At 40.6% G+C, this 16,965-nt stretch overlaps 1 protein-coding gene across 8 annotated transcripts in view; it reads left to right on the forward strand.

Annotated features, from left to right (window-relative positions):
• Positions 1–16,965, forward strand: part of LOC117425132 (agrin-like) — a 155,129-nt gene that overhangs the window by 131,593 nt on the left and 6,571 nt on the right. For 3 of the 8 annotated variants that reach the window (XM_034904230.2, XM_058993239.1, XM_058993242.1), the window contains 18 exons: positions 548–958; positions 2,325–2,450; positions 4,114–4,241; positions 5,456–5,570; positions 6,200–6,319; positions 6,527–6,880; positions 7,204–7,396; positions 7,695–7,910; positions 8,323–8,552; positions 9,424–9,558; positions 10,848–10,941; positions 11,707–11,871; positions 11,973–12,084; positions 12,719–12,730; positions 14,132–14,248; positions 14,495–14,684; positions 15,048–15,135; positions 16,014–16,037. In XM_034904230.2, coding sequence (XP_034760121.2) covers positions 548–958; positions 2,325–2,450; positions 4,114–4,241; positions 5,456–5,570; positions 6,200–6,319; positions 6,527–6,880; positions 7,204–7,396; positions 7,695–7,910; positions 8,323–8,552; positions 9,424–9,558; positions 10,848–10,941; positions 11,707–11,871; positions 11,973–12,084; positions 12,719–12,730; positions 14,132–14,248; positions 14,495–14,684; positions 15,048–15,135; positions 16,014–16,037 — 2,830 coding nt within the window. The remainder of the gene's footprint in view (positions 1–547; positions 959–2,324; positions 2,451–4,113; positions 4,242–5,455; positions 5,571–6,199; positions 6,320–6,526; positions 6,881–7,203; positions 7,397–7,694; positions 7,911–8,322; positions 8,553–9,423; positions 9,559–10,847; positions 10,942–11,706; positions 11,872–11,972; positions 12,085–12,718; positions 12,731–14,131; positions 14,249–14,494; positions 14,685–15,047; positions 15,136–16,013; positions 16,038–16,965) is intronic. The other 5 variants (XM_058993241.1, XM_058993244.1, XM_058993245.1 and 2 more) reach the window with 3 other exon arrangements.

The raw sequence follows: 16,965 nt of genomic DNA on the forward strand, positions 1-16,965 counted from the left end.
ACTGCAATGCTCTGTGTGATAGCAGACGGCCGCAAACTGCCTCCATATGCGTAATTGAGGATGTGTCTTTATAAATGCATATTTATTTGATGTTTATTTTTGGTTAAAGTGCATTGTAATTATTGTGTAATACAATATAATACCTGTGTATTATGTTGACCTTTTAGGATGATCCTAGTAGAGCTCTAAATTAAATAATGTACTTTCAAAATAGGTCTGCTGTTTTAAAATGTTTTGTATTCTTCAGAAGTAAAATCCATTAGTTCTAAATGGATTATCCACCTAGAACAATCAAATGTCTGTCTGTAATACGTAACCTCTTGACTGCATACAAAGCACAAGTGAGGAGGGATGGTAAAGTATTTAATTACGTAGTTAAAGACTACACTATAGAGGTCAGATTAAACGTATCTCTGTGCCAAATGTGGAAAAATAATGTCATGTATTGCTTAGGTCTTTGAAAGACAGTGCTGATACCCTGAAAGGTATAGTCCCTTTAAAGCATTGCCATTTATTTTTACCCATCGTTCATTCATGCTTCCTCCAGAAAACATCCCTCATGGATCGATTGCTGTTCCCACGTCCACCCCCTCCACTCCCACAACCCGTGCCAAACGACCAACCACCACCCTCTCAGATCCCATTGAAGAAGAGGAGGAGGAGGAGGAGGAGGACGCTGTCACCGCCTCGCAGGTCCTTGTTGAAGCGCTGCCAGTGTTAACTACCAGCGCTAGCAGGCTGACAACAAGACCTCCCAGCACCACCAAATCACCCTCCCGCTCCACCAAGCCACCCCTCCCCACCCCCAGAGCCGCACCCACAGCTCGCCCCACCACCAGCTCTCCCACCGTCACCCCCTCCCCATCAACTCTCTCCTTCGAGGACTCTGGCAGCGGGGAACCCAGTGGGGAACACAGCGGGGACGATGACCTTGAGGCTAGCGGAGCAGAGCCTATCGGTAAACTTGCTGTTCCAAGTCCTGGTTAAAACAACGATATTCACAAAGCATTTACCGCTGCGTTAAGTAGCTGCCTGAAAAAAACCTTGTTAGTGCTGCAAGCTTTAAACATGCCTCGGGGGTTTCAATTATTAGCTCCTATATGCACTTTTAGTAGTGTATTGCTGGTTCTTTTAAAATGAGCTGTTTGTTTGTTTTTTTCTCCTTTTACAAGCTTAACACGGTTTGATAAATGCTTTGTGAACGTGGCCTACAGTGTGTGATTAAGCAACACAAGTTTATTTTATGTGTATAGAGGGAGGGGGAGGTGGGGGAATTTAATTTTTTCCAGTTTTATTTGTTTCCAGATTTAAACTTGCAAGTAAAATAAATTGGAATGGCCTAAAGCTGTTGCAAACCCACATGTCTTGATAGTTCTGTAGTTATAGGCAATCTGGTTTCTAGAAACTGTACACAGACTGATGGCTACAAAGTCTTTAGTTTGTTACATACGATTGTGAATTTCCCTGGCTGATTGTAGTGAATGATAGTTGGTAATATAACACACCAGTCACTGACCAATATACTGTACAACAGCCTGGTTTTCTTTATGAAAGGGGCTTATTGCATAACACCATTCCTAATGAGGTTGTGTTATCTCTACACTTGAACTTATCTTATTTAAATGTAATTATTACATTGACCACAATGTCCAATACCCTGGTCCCAGAACACACTGTTTGATTTTGATTTTTTTTTATTGTTGGCGATAAGTCGTTTTTAAATAACCATTTTGTATTTTGTGGCACGCTGCATATTTAATCCATGTAGTATATCATAGGTGCTGCTGTTACTTTTTAACAGTAGTATGCTGTATTAAATATGCAGGTGTGTTTCGGCTTTAGGCTACGCTCAACAAAGCTTAGTCTAAAGCCAAAAAAGCATTTGAGAGAACTCCTGTAACCCGGAGAACAGCAGCTCTCCTTTCTACCCTGACAGTCGCAGTCCCAGCTTGTTTTACAGCCTGCTTATAAATCTCCTGCTCCCGGGTAGCAGATGCACAGCAGCATCCCAGTGATTCTCGCCCAAGTCGTTTTCCATGTCTTGCACTTTTTAGCTGATTTGTGGTCAGAAAGTCCTTGAAGACTCCCTCCCTCCCTGATGATTTTACGACTTGTTTCGCCTGTCTCCTTGTTTTTATCATTTTAATCAGCTCTGGATTATAAATAATCCTCGCGGAGCGACCTGCATCGATCTGTGTAGGAGCAGCACTCTGCCATTTTGCCAAAAACAGCATCAGCAAAGATTAACTAATTGCTTGTTAATGGCGGTCAATATTAGTTTACCCGTAACTTTACCATAGTTTGAATTATTCTTTCTGCTTTAGAGCCTACTGTTCGCCCCACGACGACTGCAAGCCCAGCAGAGAGGTCACCCTGCGACAATACAGCCTTCGGGTGTTGTCCTGACAGCAAGACCGCTGCCACCGACGCAGAGGGAGCCAACTGCCCACGTGAGTATTCTTCACTGATAACTTCCGCGCGCGAGCGATCTTTATTCCTGCAGCAGGGTGCGGTTTAACAGGCAAAGATACCCTTGTGATAAAAGCCGGTCATCCAAGCACAAAAGAGAAACGGCTTTATTTATAGCTCCTTGATTTGGCTTTAACAGGTGAATCTGATAGACATGTGTATGAGTGTAGGCTATTGTTCTTCAAGTGAAGGCAAATGGAAGATACGCAGACATTGTGCTTGAGAGTGGAACAAAATAGGAGCTGTTTTTCTGCCCTTCAGAGGCTGGCCTGTTTTGTCTTATTGGGATTACTGATTCTCTCTTTATTGTTGTATCCCCTCCATTAAGCGATGATCCCCCATCTCTCGAAATGAGTGGTAGGTTTTCATTCACAGTTGGACTGGACTAAACATCAAAGGGCTGTCAGCAGCTGTGTATCGTGTGTTCTGCTATGGAGTCTGGCTAGGGGGACCAGTGAATGAGCTTGCTGGTCTCGGTTTAGAACCCAGTGGACACTGTTTTAATCCACATGACAAAACAAGCACTGTGCACATTGTCAGGCCCTGCTTGAGAGACTGTTCATAGGATGACTCGATTATGCATGTGTTGTATAACATCCTAAGCCTCCATTCCCAGTCCGTCTTTGAAAAGAAGACCCAATTGCCCAATTGGTGGTCTGCCATTGCCGATTTCTGCACAATATTCAGCATGTAATAATACTTCTCCACTGCTTTCTATTACAGTACAATAGATGTTTAAATAACGTGCAGACACAGTCACGCTTGCCTCTGCCACTCATCCTGAATAATAATTTTAAAATTTGCTTTGTGGATTAAGTAACAATTACCAGAATCTTTAAGATAATCATACAAGTGTGGTTTAAGAAAAGACAGGCAGCCAGAGGACTTGATTGATTCAGGCAATTTGTTCTGCTGATTAGGGCCTGTGCTGCATATGAAGCCAAGCATCAAGCCTCAATGCCAGGGGGAACTCTCTCATTTCTTCCCTGTTCTTAATGAGCTGTACTAATATCTCCAGGTAGCTGGATCACACGCAAACCATCAGAAGCTGTGGTGCAAACAACAATGGATGCTTGTCTTTAGTTATTTACAAATGTAGTTATTATTATTGTTGTTATCAGTAGGATTATTAATATTCACAAAACTATTCGAATCTGTCATTTGTTCTCTGACAGACTTTTAAAACAGTTTCATGAATATTATACTTCTTTAAATAGCTCTGTGCTTTGTGAATTATTATTCCTGTAAGTACTTCTGGAACCAGGCTTCATAGGGCTATATTTGAGAACCCCAGAATGTTTAAATGGTCCCATTATCTGTATTGTAATGTTTGTGTGCGTTATAACCTGTGTTGATGTTGTCTCTAACATATTTCTCTCTGCTTAGTTCACCATGCTTCTACTATCCTCTTGGACCCGTGGGACAAAGAGCATGGTAAACTCCAGCACGTCACCCTCTGCAGTAATCCTCTCACCTACTGCACTCACCTTCACTCACCTTTTATAACTAATAGCACCTCTTCTCCATCTCACTAACCCCAATGCTGGCACTACCACCTTGGTTACCTGATGCAGCTGGCGGATTGGAAAGCCCCAAGACCCGCCGGTCGGTAACAAAAAAAACAACCCTTTTTTATTTCCATAGCAACCAAGGAGTTCCATGCAGTCCTCATCCTGGAGGAAGTGGAAGGTCAGGAAGTGTTCTACACCCCAGAGATGGCCGACCCCAAGTCAGAGCTGTTTGGAGAAACGGCCAGGAGCATTGAGAGTGCAGTAAGAGCCTGTTTTCCCCACTTTACTGTGTAATGCAATGCTAATAGAAAATGAAATCTGAATCATTTTGACGTTCCTTATAATAATTGAAACATTGTAAAACCCAGTATTTTAAAATAAGTGAACACTAAAACCAGGTGTATTAAAAAAAAAAAAAAAAAAGAGAAAGACCCACCTGTGCTCCACAAAGCCACTGACGAGACTGTAACCGTTAGAGAAAGGAAGAAACAGTTGTCTCTCGATTCTTACAAAACCATGGTCAACCGCCCTGAGTAAAAAATAATATTATGTATTCACATTCATGTTAAATACCCTAGGAAGATATTCACAGAATACCTGTAGTGTCTGAAATGTACATGTAAAGCAAAACCTTTGACATATTTTTTTTTTTGTAGCACATGCAGAGATTTTAAATAACTATTTTCGTGTCCCGTAGGGCTCGCTTTGTAATCAAAAAGTTCATCTGCTGCCGCACTTCAAATTATTTCAGCCTGGGCAAACCATCGGAATACAGCGCTTAATTATACTTTCAGATGAGGGGTCTGTGAAAAAGCTGTTCCCTGCCAGTAACGTTGAACAGTGTGTGAGCCTCGTGTGGTTTAACAGCACCACGTCAAAAGCAATGCCTGGTGCTAGAACCCTCTACTTCAAAGGAAAGCGTGTTTATTTTTAATCCCTTTTTTCTGCCAGTTGGATTGAAGTGGCCTAGGGACATGGGTCACTTTCCTTATCTGAGGCTTTTTTGTGCCTGCTTCTCGCTTGGCTGCACACAGAACACAGACTGTAGAAGCAGGCAATGTTCACAGAAGACCCTGCTGCTATCTGCACTCCCACTCGTCACCAGCAGGGGACACAGTGGCAAGGTTAAGGGACCTATCTTGTATGATTTCCCTAGGAAGAATGAAGGCCAAGTGCAAAGATAGTCTGCTTCTTTGTACCAGAATAATTGCCTGAAGAGGCCACAGGGAGTTCACAACAGAGTTCTTCACCAAAGCGTGATCTCGAGGTCTTGTTAAATACAGATAAATAATGCTTGCGGTTCCATGTGTGGGGGCCCTTGAGAACTAGAGAAGGGTCTTGGGAGTAATGCCATTCCTGTTTAGGCTTTTTCATCTTTTAAACCTGTTTCCTGAGATGAATCCGCTGCATCTTCTATTTGACATGTTTACGTTGAATTGAACTAAATGCGTTTCATACTCCCTCAATCCCTCCAGCTCAACGAGCTGCTAAGAAAGTCTGATGTGGAGAAAGATTTCAAGAGCGTCCGTGTCCGAGACCTAGGCCCGAGCGGCTCCATACGTGCCACAGTGGAAGCCCACTTTGACCCAGGTAACATTATTCATTGGAAATGTAGGGCTCTCTGTAAGCATGCTCATTTCCAAAGAGAACTTGGTTTACTGTCCTGTCTCCTCACCACCGTCAGACCTGGGGTCAATTACAATTGCAGTTCCAATGCTATTGTGTTCAATTACAATTAGTTACAATTATGCTACAGTAATTCCAATTATAATTACAAGTACACTAAAACATAACATAAACTCCACACATTAACATGTTTACTCTATTTATTCTAAATTACCACGCAGTAATCGCAGGTTATAATTCAGAAACGCACTATGTAACTTTAATTTTTTTTTTTCAAACAAAGGGTCACCAAAAGTGGTTGAAAATACAAGAATAATGATCGGATGACAAATACATGCTTAACTGAGCTGTAATTACAATTACAATCACACAGGTGTGCCAAGGTTACAATTAATTGCAGTTAATTACTTTATCTGCTGACCATGTTTTGAACAGCAGACAAATCCTTGTATTACACCTCTGTACCTGCCCAAATAAAGATAAGGCACAGGTGTTTATCTTCAGACTAGTTTGAACTCGTCAGTCTACAGAATCTTGTGATGTTCTGTTTGAGGCCTGGTAAATGACGAATGTTTTTATTTTTCTTTCCCTAGCAACCACCTACACTTCCCAGGATGTGCAGAAGGCCCTCCTCAAACAACTGAAGATGTCCAAGAAGGCGGCCATTGCTGTTAAAAAACCAGAAGAGGAGCATATCAGAGTCCTGGACTTCGGTAATATTTCACTTAATCCTCAACATTATTCTGGGCTCTAGAATATTAATAGAATATTAGGCTGTCCATTTTGTCCTTGTACTCCGTTGAGTGGGTCCAGTTCTATTACCTGAGAGAACACTTGTGGATTGCTACAGAAAAACTAGTTTATAAGATAGTATAGTACAGTGCCCTTCTGTATTAATAATCATTGTTGTCTACTTCCAGACTGGGTACCAAATCCATTTGCCACAACCACCACGACAACAACAGCAGCCACCACTGTCCCCCCCACTACCACCACCATCACCACCACCACCGCCCGGCTCCCGAGCAGCACACGGAGGAGGCCAGCCACTACAGCACGCACCACCAGACGACCTTCCACGGCCTGGAGAGCCACCACGCCTGCCCCTACCACCACCACCCCAACTCCCACTACCCCCGGCAAGGTGTTCTTTCCTCCCCGTCAGACACCCTGTGATTCCCATCCCTGCCGACACGGAGGAACCTGCGAGGATGACGGCCAGGATTTCACCTGCATCTGCCCAGCCGGGAGAGGAGGGTCTGTCTGCGAGAAAGGTAAGGCTGCTTCACCAATTGTTTTCATCCTATTACAACTGTTTACTCGCTATTGGCAAGTCCTAGTACTGCATTTGTTATCTGTGCAACATTGTTTTTGTTGAGCAACGTTCTGGTTGTAAACTAAAAGTAGCAGTAGTAGCTGAAGCAGAATTTTCATGAGGTGTTACTGGGAATGGTTATTTACATGTATACGCTGGTGAATGTTGGCAAGTAAAGATACTAAGAAATACACATTTTGTCTCTAGTTTATCCAACTGTTTTGTTCATTGTTTGAAGTACAGTAATGAAATCTGTTTTTTTATTATTCTTCACCACCTTAGCTATTAAATACTACATTCCTGCTTTTGGTGGCAAGTCTTATCTGGCCTTCAAGACTATAAAGGCCTACCACACGGTGCGCATCTCCATGGAGTTCCGTGCCTCCGAGCTCAGTGGCCTGCTGCTCTACGACGGACAGAACCGCGGCAAGGACTTCATCTCACTGGCTCTCATCAACGGCTTTGTGGAGCTCAGGTGGGGGGATGCCTTTCTTTCCCACTTTAATACACCGGGTATTGGCTTGCTTAGGATTAAACCTCGAACAATCCTTTATTTATCGGTACCGTCCTTCAGATGAAATGTTAATTCAAATATTTTGGCTGTGGGCAATACACTTCACTTTCCAATGACTTTTAAAGAGTACTTTTATGTAAGAACTAAGTCTGCTGTATGTACCAGTTTTGATTAGCAGTAGCCATTTAATAAAGTCCTTGTGATGCTGATGAAACTGACAAAAGCTGGTTGTTTTTAATGCATTTTTCTTTTTCAAAAGATTCAACACCGGTTCAGGCACTGGCATCATCACCAGCAAGATCCGGATCGAGCCTGGTAAATGGCACCAAGTCCTGGTGAATCGCAACCGTCGCAATGGCATGCTGTCTGTGGACGGAGAGCCGCATGTCAATGGAGAGAGCCCGGCTGGAACGGACGGGCTGAACCTGGATACAGACCTCTTCATCGGGGGAGCCCCTGAGGACCAGATGGCTGTGTGAGTAACCATTGTGAAACCAGTCCTGCTGAGAAACAACAACGTCAGAAAAGACAAGCATTGTGGTGCGGATCTCTTCTCCCTGAACGCTGTGTTTAACCAGAGTCAGTCTGCACAGCCTGCCTGGATTGTTCATTTTTTATTGAAGTTGCACAACACATTTCCAGACTTCATTAGCACAGCGTGCATTACTAAATTGGCTAATTAGGTGCTTGCTAACTGAGATCCGCTTATAAACAGGGAGTCCTTGTTTCCAGTGTTTTGTTTTTTTTTCTTTTTAATTGAAGATGTTTAAATGCGCTTGTGTATTAAAAGCCCCAGGGCTGGTCACTTCACAAATGAATGAATGCACTGCTGATAAATGTGTCATCCCCACGCAGCAGCTGAACCCTTATCTGTTCCGTTCCTGCAGTGTACAGGAGAGGACTTCAGCTGCTTCAGGCCTTGTGGGCTGCATACGCATGCTGGACGTCAATAACCTGGTCTACAAGCTCCAGGAGAAAGAGGGGGATGTGTTGTATGGCACTGGGGTCGGAGAGTGTGGCAACAACCCTTGTCACCCCAACCCTTGTAAGAACGGAGCTCGCTGCCAGGTGAAGGAGGCAGAGATGTTCCATTGCCAGTGCATCAACGGCTTCTCGGGTAAGTTGATGACTGAATAAAGTTGCACTAACTCCTTGGAGAATCACCTTGTGAAATGAAATATTCTGCATAAAATGGTTACTTTTCAAATGTACCTAAAGCTGTGTTGTACAATAAAATGTACAGAATTCCGCATTGTAGGAAAATGCGTAGAATTGCCACACGCTATTGGAGCATAAAAGGTTATTTAAATCATTTTCTAATAGACCAAGGCTAACCAACCATCAAAGAGGCACATTTTCTGTCTGAATGCCAGCATGATAAGCACTCTTTCTTATAATTGTCTGACACCTTAAGAAGCAGTTTTATTTCAATAGGCTCAATAAAATATCATTACAATCTCCTAAACGTCTTCTAGTTTTCTAAAGATGAGGTGCTCAGTACTACGCGGCATTTACAACTCTTCAGTATTCAGCTGACTTGACACTACATTTGGTGGGGAAAAAAACGATCTAACAAGCCTTAAATAAAAAGAAAGAAAGAAAGAAAGGTTAAGTCTTAAAAAGGAGGAAATACATTTGTACAGCATTAGTGCATTCACCCAGCCTTGTAAGTTGCTTGTGTAAATCGTACTCTTAGATGAAGTTCGGTCTCTGTTGAGAATAACATCTTGAGGACATTCATTTAAAAAGCCGTCTTGCAAGCTGTAGTATCAATCTCATTCTGCAACATTTCTGAACTGACAGACTTCAGTAGAAGTGTTTCTGCATTTTAGGATGTTTTTATAGTTACGGATGGTTTATAACAAAAAGGGTCAAATTGGGTGCGTTTTATGAAGTAATTAAATTTATAATTCCCCAATATATCTGTTCTACAGTTTTTGTTTGTTTGTTTGTTTGTTTTTTAATAATTTGTTTCCCTTTGATTTCAGGCCCTACCTGTGCTGACGCGCATAACCCATGTGACCCCAACAAGTGCCATTCTTCAGCCAATTGTCTGGTGCTGCCTGAGGGCGGGTACAAGTGTGAGTGCCCAATGGGACGAGAGGGAAAGCACTGTGAAAAAGGTAGGGCCCAATCACAAACGTAGTTCAGCCAACCTGACTCTCAGTCAAAACGAATTTCAACAAGAATAATACATGCGATATTCCATTCCCAAACCAAGTTGCTCCTTAACGTCACCTGTCAGATTAGAACACGAAGTAAAATAATCCATTTAGAATCCTGTGCTGTTAAATGGAGCTCTTACTGTGGAGCTGCTTCTAAAGTCTTTTTTGCATCAGGAAGATGAAATGGAATGGAATAATCGTTTGGAATTCCAACATGGAACAGCCTTGGGCTAGCAGTGACTGGAGTTTATTTTATCATTTTTAATTGAGCGTTTATGCTACTGCTGTCCACCTTTGTGTATCTACTTCAAACAGGTTTTTGAATCTCAGAATTTTAAGAAGACCATTGCAGATATTGAACTTTGTTACCTTTTGAAGTTTTCATTAGCCCGGGTTTGGTTTGCATTTTTAAGGGCTCTGGTTACAAAGCTGAGAGAAGCAAGACAGTCAGATGGAAGAGCAGAAAAGCATTTCAGAAGAATTACTGAATGCTGGAAACTGAATATAGGAACAGTTTGAAGTGAAAAAATATAGTTTAACAAGGTCTGCAAAAAAGCAGGTGGATACATTTTAGGGTGGGGGCATTAAGATCTGCTATTGTTTAGATCATTAAAATAGACCTATATGTCTCTATTAATACCCTATAGACAATTTAAAAGGGATGGAACTCCCATTGCATAGCAGTTTGATCCATTCCTGGTTTAAAAAGACACACCTGAGCTTGTTACCCATACACTGTGGCTAATCAAGCTTGTAGTAAAACCTGGAGTGGGTGAACTGATGTGAAATAGGAGTTACATGCCCTTCCCTCCCAGTAACTCAACGGGTTTGGATGCTAGCTGTTTTACATGAAATACAAACTAAACATCAGTGATAGATTTTAAAACCATGAGGCAAAACAACAACAGAGTGATCAATGTCATCAATCGAATGAGTCTAATTATATTAGCGCCCCAGTATCCACAGGAAACTTGCATGATGCATTCTTTGTGTTAAGTATCCATCTGAATCCAATACACTCTGAGAGGCTGCAGCAGTGTAGGCCATTGCTGAGCTTCGATAGACAGCGAACTAAGATGCCCTGTAGAGACTATTCACCCCTGCGCAGTTGCTAAATCAATGGTTTCTTTAAGTGGTCTGTTGCTTTTAACCAGGGCTGCGGCTGTGGCAGAATAACTCGATCCGTATTAACATCTTTCAGTAAAATGAAATGTCTTTTTTTTTTTTTTTTTTTTTTTTGTCATTAGAAATGCATGACCAGACCAAGGCTTTCATCCCAGAGTTCAAAGGGGATTCTTACATGGAGCTGAATGGACTGCATACCTTTGGAATTGATCTGATGTGAGTGCTGGAGTCCTTGTATCTTATTACTGTTGATTGTCTGTCTGTGTTGGTTTTCAGTTAGCATTTATAAACACATTGTCAAAGGTGTTGATGATTAACAATCAGTTTATTGTAAATGTCTTTGATTACACTCAAGTAGAAGTTGTGTGTATTGTTATAAAAACAAGTGTACACTGCATGACAAAGTAAAGACTAATACACTGTATTATATATATATATATATATATATATATATATATATATATATATATATATATATATATATATATATAAAAATAAACCCAACTGTATAATTGGGTAATTGTATGTAAAAATAATGTGTAAAAATAATGTGTAAAAAATAATGTACTTGTATGTAAAAATAATGTGATATATTGTAACAATTGTAAGTCTCCCTGGACAAGGGCGTCTGCTAAGAAATAAATAAATAATAATAATAATTATATATATATATATATATATATATATATATATATATATATATATATATATATATATATATATATATTACACATACAATATGTCTCTCCACATACACAAATTTCTAATATAATTTCATTGTTTGTAATGGATCGTTAGTGTTGCTAGTCACAAACCATTTAACCTATAACTTTATTACTAGTTGACTGGAGTATTAGTAATTTAATTAGTTTAATAGCATTGCGGGTCCAACTTTCTTTACTGTGTTGGTTCTAAGTGATTTAATGCTGTGTCCAGCCCATTGCTGCAGTTGTAAAGTTCTGCTCTGTTGTGGTATTCTAGGCAAAAGCTGAGCATCACTGTGGTGTTCCTGGCAAAGGATCTCACAGGCCTGATCTTCTACAACGGACAGAAGACAGACGGCAAAGGAGACTTCATCTCGCTGGCACTGAACGACGGCACGCTGGAGTTCAGATACGACTTGGGGAAAGGCCCTGCAGTGATCAGGTAACGTTTCGCGTTGCCTCTGAACCTCTTTGAGCAGCCGCTGATCCCCCTGGTCCACAAGCCAATGTTTTACTGTTATTTCTACTGGTGCACACACACAGGACTAAGAACAAGATTCAGCTGGACATCTGGAATGTGGTAACTTTGGAACGAAACGGTCGTAAAGGTGTGATAACTGTGAACAATGGGGAAGCAGAGAGAGGAGAGTCGCCGGTAAGGAATTTTCTGGTTTTCTTTTTGGATCGAGGACTAATCACTTTGAATAGTACTGTAAATTGCTATAGCAAGGGAGAGTCTGATACTTGAAACACTAAGCTCTTTTGAGAACAGTTTACTAAAGTAAAATTTGTATCATATTTTTTTTAAATGACATAATTCCAAATTGTATGTCTCGTTTTAAAAATGGACTGTAGGTAATGCACAATATATAATATACATGCATAGCACTATGCTTCGAGAATATTATATAATATACTATTTATAATATAAGCACTCCACAGACTATTGCAAACAAACAATAACTGGTCCCAGATTGATCGATATTACTTATGCGTTCAAAGTATAGTGCTTGTATATTCTCCAGGGAAAGATATTGTCTCTAGGTTTGCATAATTCTTTCTTGATCAACCACTATTCCCCCCCTGTTGGCTTCCTTGCACTTGTTTGCAACAGGGCCACTACACAACAAAGTGTGAAGGCGATTGCAGTAAATGTTATTCTGAATGCTCTGTGTGTCCTGCATGTTGTTATATCCTTCACACTGTATCCTACTTCTTACTGATGTCCCGTTCTCTCCTGTTCTTTTTTTTCTGTACTTTTCCTCTATTTTGTGCTCTCTGGATTTAAGAAATCTCGCAAGGTAAAGATAAGTGTCCTGTCGCCTCGGCTTTAACAGCCATTTCATTTCTCCAGGCCATTGTGTTTACTCATCCCAGTCCCATTGTATTTTCACACACAACAGATTACATTTTTTTTTTTTTTTTGGTACATTTTCATACAGTAAACGTTGTAACCTTGTTTGGCTTGTACCTCAATTCCAGTGGAATGAAAACTAAGCGTTGTTTAACTCTTTCCCTGCTGAACTCTGTACAGATCTGTCAAAACTGCAGACCGCTCCAGTAGTACAGGAAAGAGAACAGTACTCAAAACAGCACACTGCTCTAATAGTATAGGAAAGATAGCTCTACATAAAACAGCTAACCAGTAAACGAATCTAATAGCATGATTACTGTATTCTCATGAATATAATTTCAAGCTGAGGACAGATCAAACAAACTAGCGTGTTCGCCTGTATTTCAAATGATACAGTATTTAAATGTATAGCTTTGCCCATTTTTAATTCGATTTTCATATTCCAGTATAAGAACAAAAAAAGACATTAGTTATCCCAAGGTTGTGTTTCTGTAAAGTACTGAGAATTACACTTGAAAAACAGGTACAAAGCCAAAAAGTGTCTGTCATTTTTATTTGTATTTTATTGAATTGTTGTGTACAGTGCTGCTCATTCATAGTGACCACCAGTGGTAACACCCCATTAAGAAACACCACATTTTTAACCTGTGTTGAATAGTAGTGTGATCATGTTGTTGATGCTGTGTAGGTGGTGTTTGGGTGGGGTGGGGTGGGTAAAGAGGTGCTGTGATCTCCAGCCTTCATACAATACAGGAGACAGTTAAATGCTGGAGCTGGACCAACTCACTTTAGTTGGTACATAAAACCCCAGATGTTCTGCTAATGAAGTGAATAGCACTTTCTTGCCAGTTTACAGTTCTGGCCAGCGTGACACTGTATCAGACACGAGATGGAGATTCATTTAGTAACTCTCTAACTGTTTATTTGGCATAGTCTGCTACTGTACCAGCAATGTATTGTGGGTATTCTTACAGGATTGGAATGCAGGTTGGAGAACACAGCTTTAGTTTTAAAAATGTACAAGATAGTTAAGCCAATTGGCAAACCACTCAGCATTATTACTCCTGTGTTAATAAGCAAACATTAGAAGTATTTTTATGTGTGTGGGGCTTCTTTTTGCATTAAACACACTTTATAGATGACAAACTGTACCTAATTACACTCACCTCACTACTGCTGTGCAATGGGAGTCACCCAGACCCAGCCTCAGCCTTTAATGTTATGACAAAGATCTCTGGCAGTAACCAGTTTGAGCCACTAGTGGGCAGTAAGTGCTTAGTGAAGTGATAGGGAGGGGTCAGTGGCTGTTCTGCCTTGGTGTTCCTCTCATGCTGTGTCTCTGTTCCAGGACCAGCATACCGCTCTCAACCTGAAGCAATCCCTGTTTGTGGGTGGAGCTCCTGATTTCAGTACACTGGCCCGGGCTGCTTCTGTTAACAATGGGTTCACTGGAGCCATTCAAAAGGTGTGTGGAAAGTACTGAACCTGTGTAAAAACTGTTAAAAGTTACCTCATATTCTATATTGTAGATATGTTTGAATTGATAACCATGTGTTATTGGTATTGTTGGCTGTTTGTTTATTTATTATTATTATTATTATTATTATTATTATTATTATTATTATTATTATTATTATTATTATTATTATTAAACCAAAGGCCCAGGATTGGAACATAAAGGAAGGTAACTGTTTCATCTCTGTATCCCTAGATTTCACTGATGGGCATTGCGGTTCTGAAGAAGGATTATGTCCTGAAAGCCGTGGATGTCTCGGTGTACCGTGCTCACCCCTGCTCTAAGAGCCCCAGTGTGTGTCACAACGCAGGGATCTGCCACCCCAAACTGGACTCCTATGAGTGTGTGTGCCAGCATGGCTTCTCCGGCACGCGCTGTGAAAACGGTAAGGACCCAGACCCCCCAAAACCCTGCAACCTTCCCCAGTAACTGGCAGCTATCTGAAAGAGTCCAGTGACATGTAGTCTGAAATGATAGCAGATGATACATGCTTAGTAAATCAACTCAATCACCTGTAGAATTGCCTATTACTAGTACTAGTACCGGTTCCTTTGAAACTGCTATTACTGATGTGTACCATAAATAGCTGATACAAAACTTGGATCCGTAATAGCTTGTGTGCAATGACACATACAATTGGATAGCAAGCGTGTAATTGTCACTGGCCCAGCTTTTGTTACAGCACGCTGTTGCAATTGTATGTCATTTCTGAAACGCGTTAAAGTCGTTTGTCACCTCTCTTTCCTAGCAATCGTCGAGAAGTCAGCAGGAGAGACTGAAGCGATCACATTCGATGGCCGGACATTCATGGAGTATCACAACGCAGTGACAAAGAGGTAAGCTGGATTGGCTGAACCCCATCAAAGATAGCTTTAAAAAAAAAAAAAAAGATAAATACTCAAAAGAACCGTTCAGGCAAACTGCACATGAACAACTACAGTACAGAATGATAAGGGGTGCAGTGAAAGCATACATTTATTCTGTATTTATTGATTAGTTGCACTCTCCGTGGATGTATGTGACCCATTAAGACACTATCACTGAAGGAAACACATACTCCATAATAGCCCACAGACAAGGCCTCTGTAAGCTCTTTGTTGCAGCTAAAAAAACACAATTATATCCAAAATTGTACCCCTTTTGTTACAAGCAAATGATTAAACTCTGCCTCCCCGTTGCGTTAGCTTGTGTACAAATAACTAAATCCAGGAGTGCTAGCCAAGAAGCCGGTTATTGTATGTCTTTCAGGTTTTTAAAACCGACTGCTGTGGGTGGTTTTGGTTTGAGGCAAAAACACCCTTCTTTTTTAGGCCAAAACCTACATTCCTGCTGCAGCTTTTTATTAACGTTAACATTCCAGCTGCAGAAGGTAGGTTACCGTAGGTGGTGCTCCACCTGTCAGCCAATTAGAATTCAGCATCCTGGAGGCCTGTGTTCCAATGCTTGTTTTTTTTTCTAATCGAATAGCAAAATGTATTTTCTTGGCCAGTGTTACAGGTTATTCTTCTGACAGCACATCAGTGGCAGCTCTGCTTGTGCTGTAATGAAGCTGTGTTGTTCTGTGCAATCTCCCTTGGGCTGTGTTTTCTGTGTACTGTGTCTCTTGTTTTCCGTTGTCCTACCTTGACTTCTTTGCACTAGCTGGTGTCTGCATCTGTCTCTGTCCCTTGTCTTTTGTCTTACAAGTGTCCTTGTTGTCTTCTTTTCTTCAAAGCCAAGTGACCAATGAGATCCCAGAGTAAGTAGAGCCCTGCCCTCATTGCTGCTGTTTTGACCTCGTCAGGACCTAGAACAAAAGAGACCATATTTTGTACATCCTTCCTTCAGATGTGTCAATAGGTTACTACCCCTTTCCCGTGTCCATTTCATTATTTAATACAAGACAAGGATCCATAGCTTCAATAGTTAAGTAGCCACGTAAACAATGCTGTGTGTTGAAGTACGGTAACACAAAGGAATCAATAAGCACGGTACCTGTGCTATGGATGTCATGTAGAAAAGTGTAAATGGAGTTCCTTTTAACATTAGTGCAGTAATTATAACATTAGTAATAGCCTATTCTAAATCAACCTTCAAATAACGTGTTCTAAGATTTTCTTTATTTGTAATACGTTACAATATATACAGTCTCCCAAAAATGCACTAATTAGCTATTTTTTTAGCAATGCTATTGTATTGCATTACATTATGAATTGCGGAATCTGATTCAGCCTTTACTTAAGGAATGATTAATACGATTGCATGATTGCATGTAATAAAATGCATTAAATTAACCGTTCTGCACGTAAGACTCACTCATAGATTAGAAAATAAAGTTAACCATACCCCTTTTCATCTATTAAAATAGTTACTTTTTATCCATTCCCCTTTCTATCAACTATACTGCCCTGTCATATTATTTTGTATATTGCTTGATTCAGAAATAAAATAAAATTTGGACTGTGATTCCCTAACAGTCAAATTATAGTTTATTAACTGTATATTTTTTTTGATGCTGAATGAATTGAAAAAGGTAGATAGTCTAGAATTATAATATTTTTTGTGTTACATTTTATTTAAATGTGTGCAATAGAAGTTAAGTCTCATTGACCCCCGCATTTAAAAGCACTTGTCCACTTGTAGCATTTTGGGTGCAGTTCCATTTTGCAGAGCTGGCCCTGTAATTG

This window comes from Acipenser ruthenus, chromosome 20 (assembly GCF_902713425.1).
Source record: "Acipenser ruthenus chromosome 20, fAciRut3.2 maternal haplotype, whole genome shotgun sequence".
NCBI classification, from domain to species: Eukaryota; Metazoa; Chordata; class Actinopteri; order Acipenseriformes; family Acipenseridae; genus Acipenser; species Acipenser ruthenus.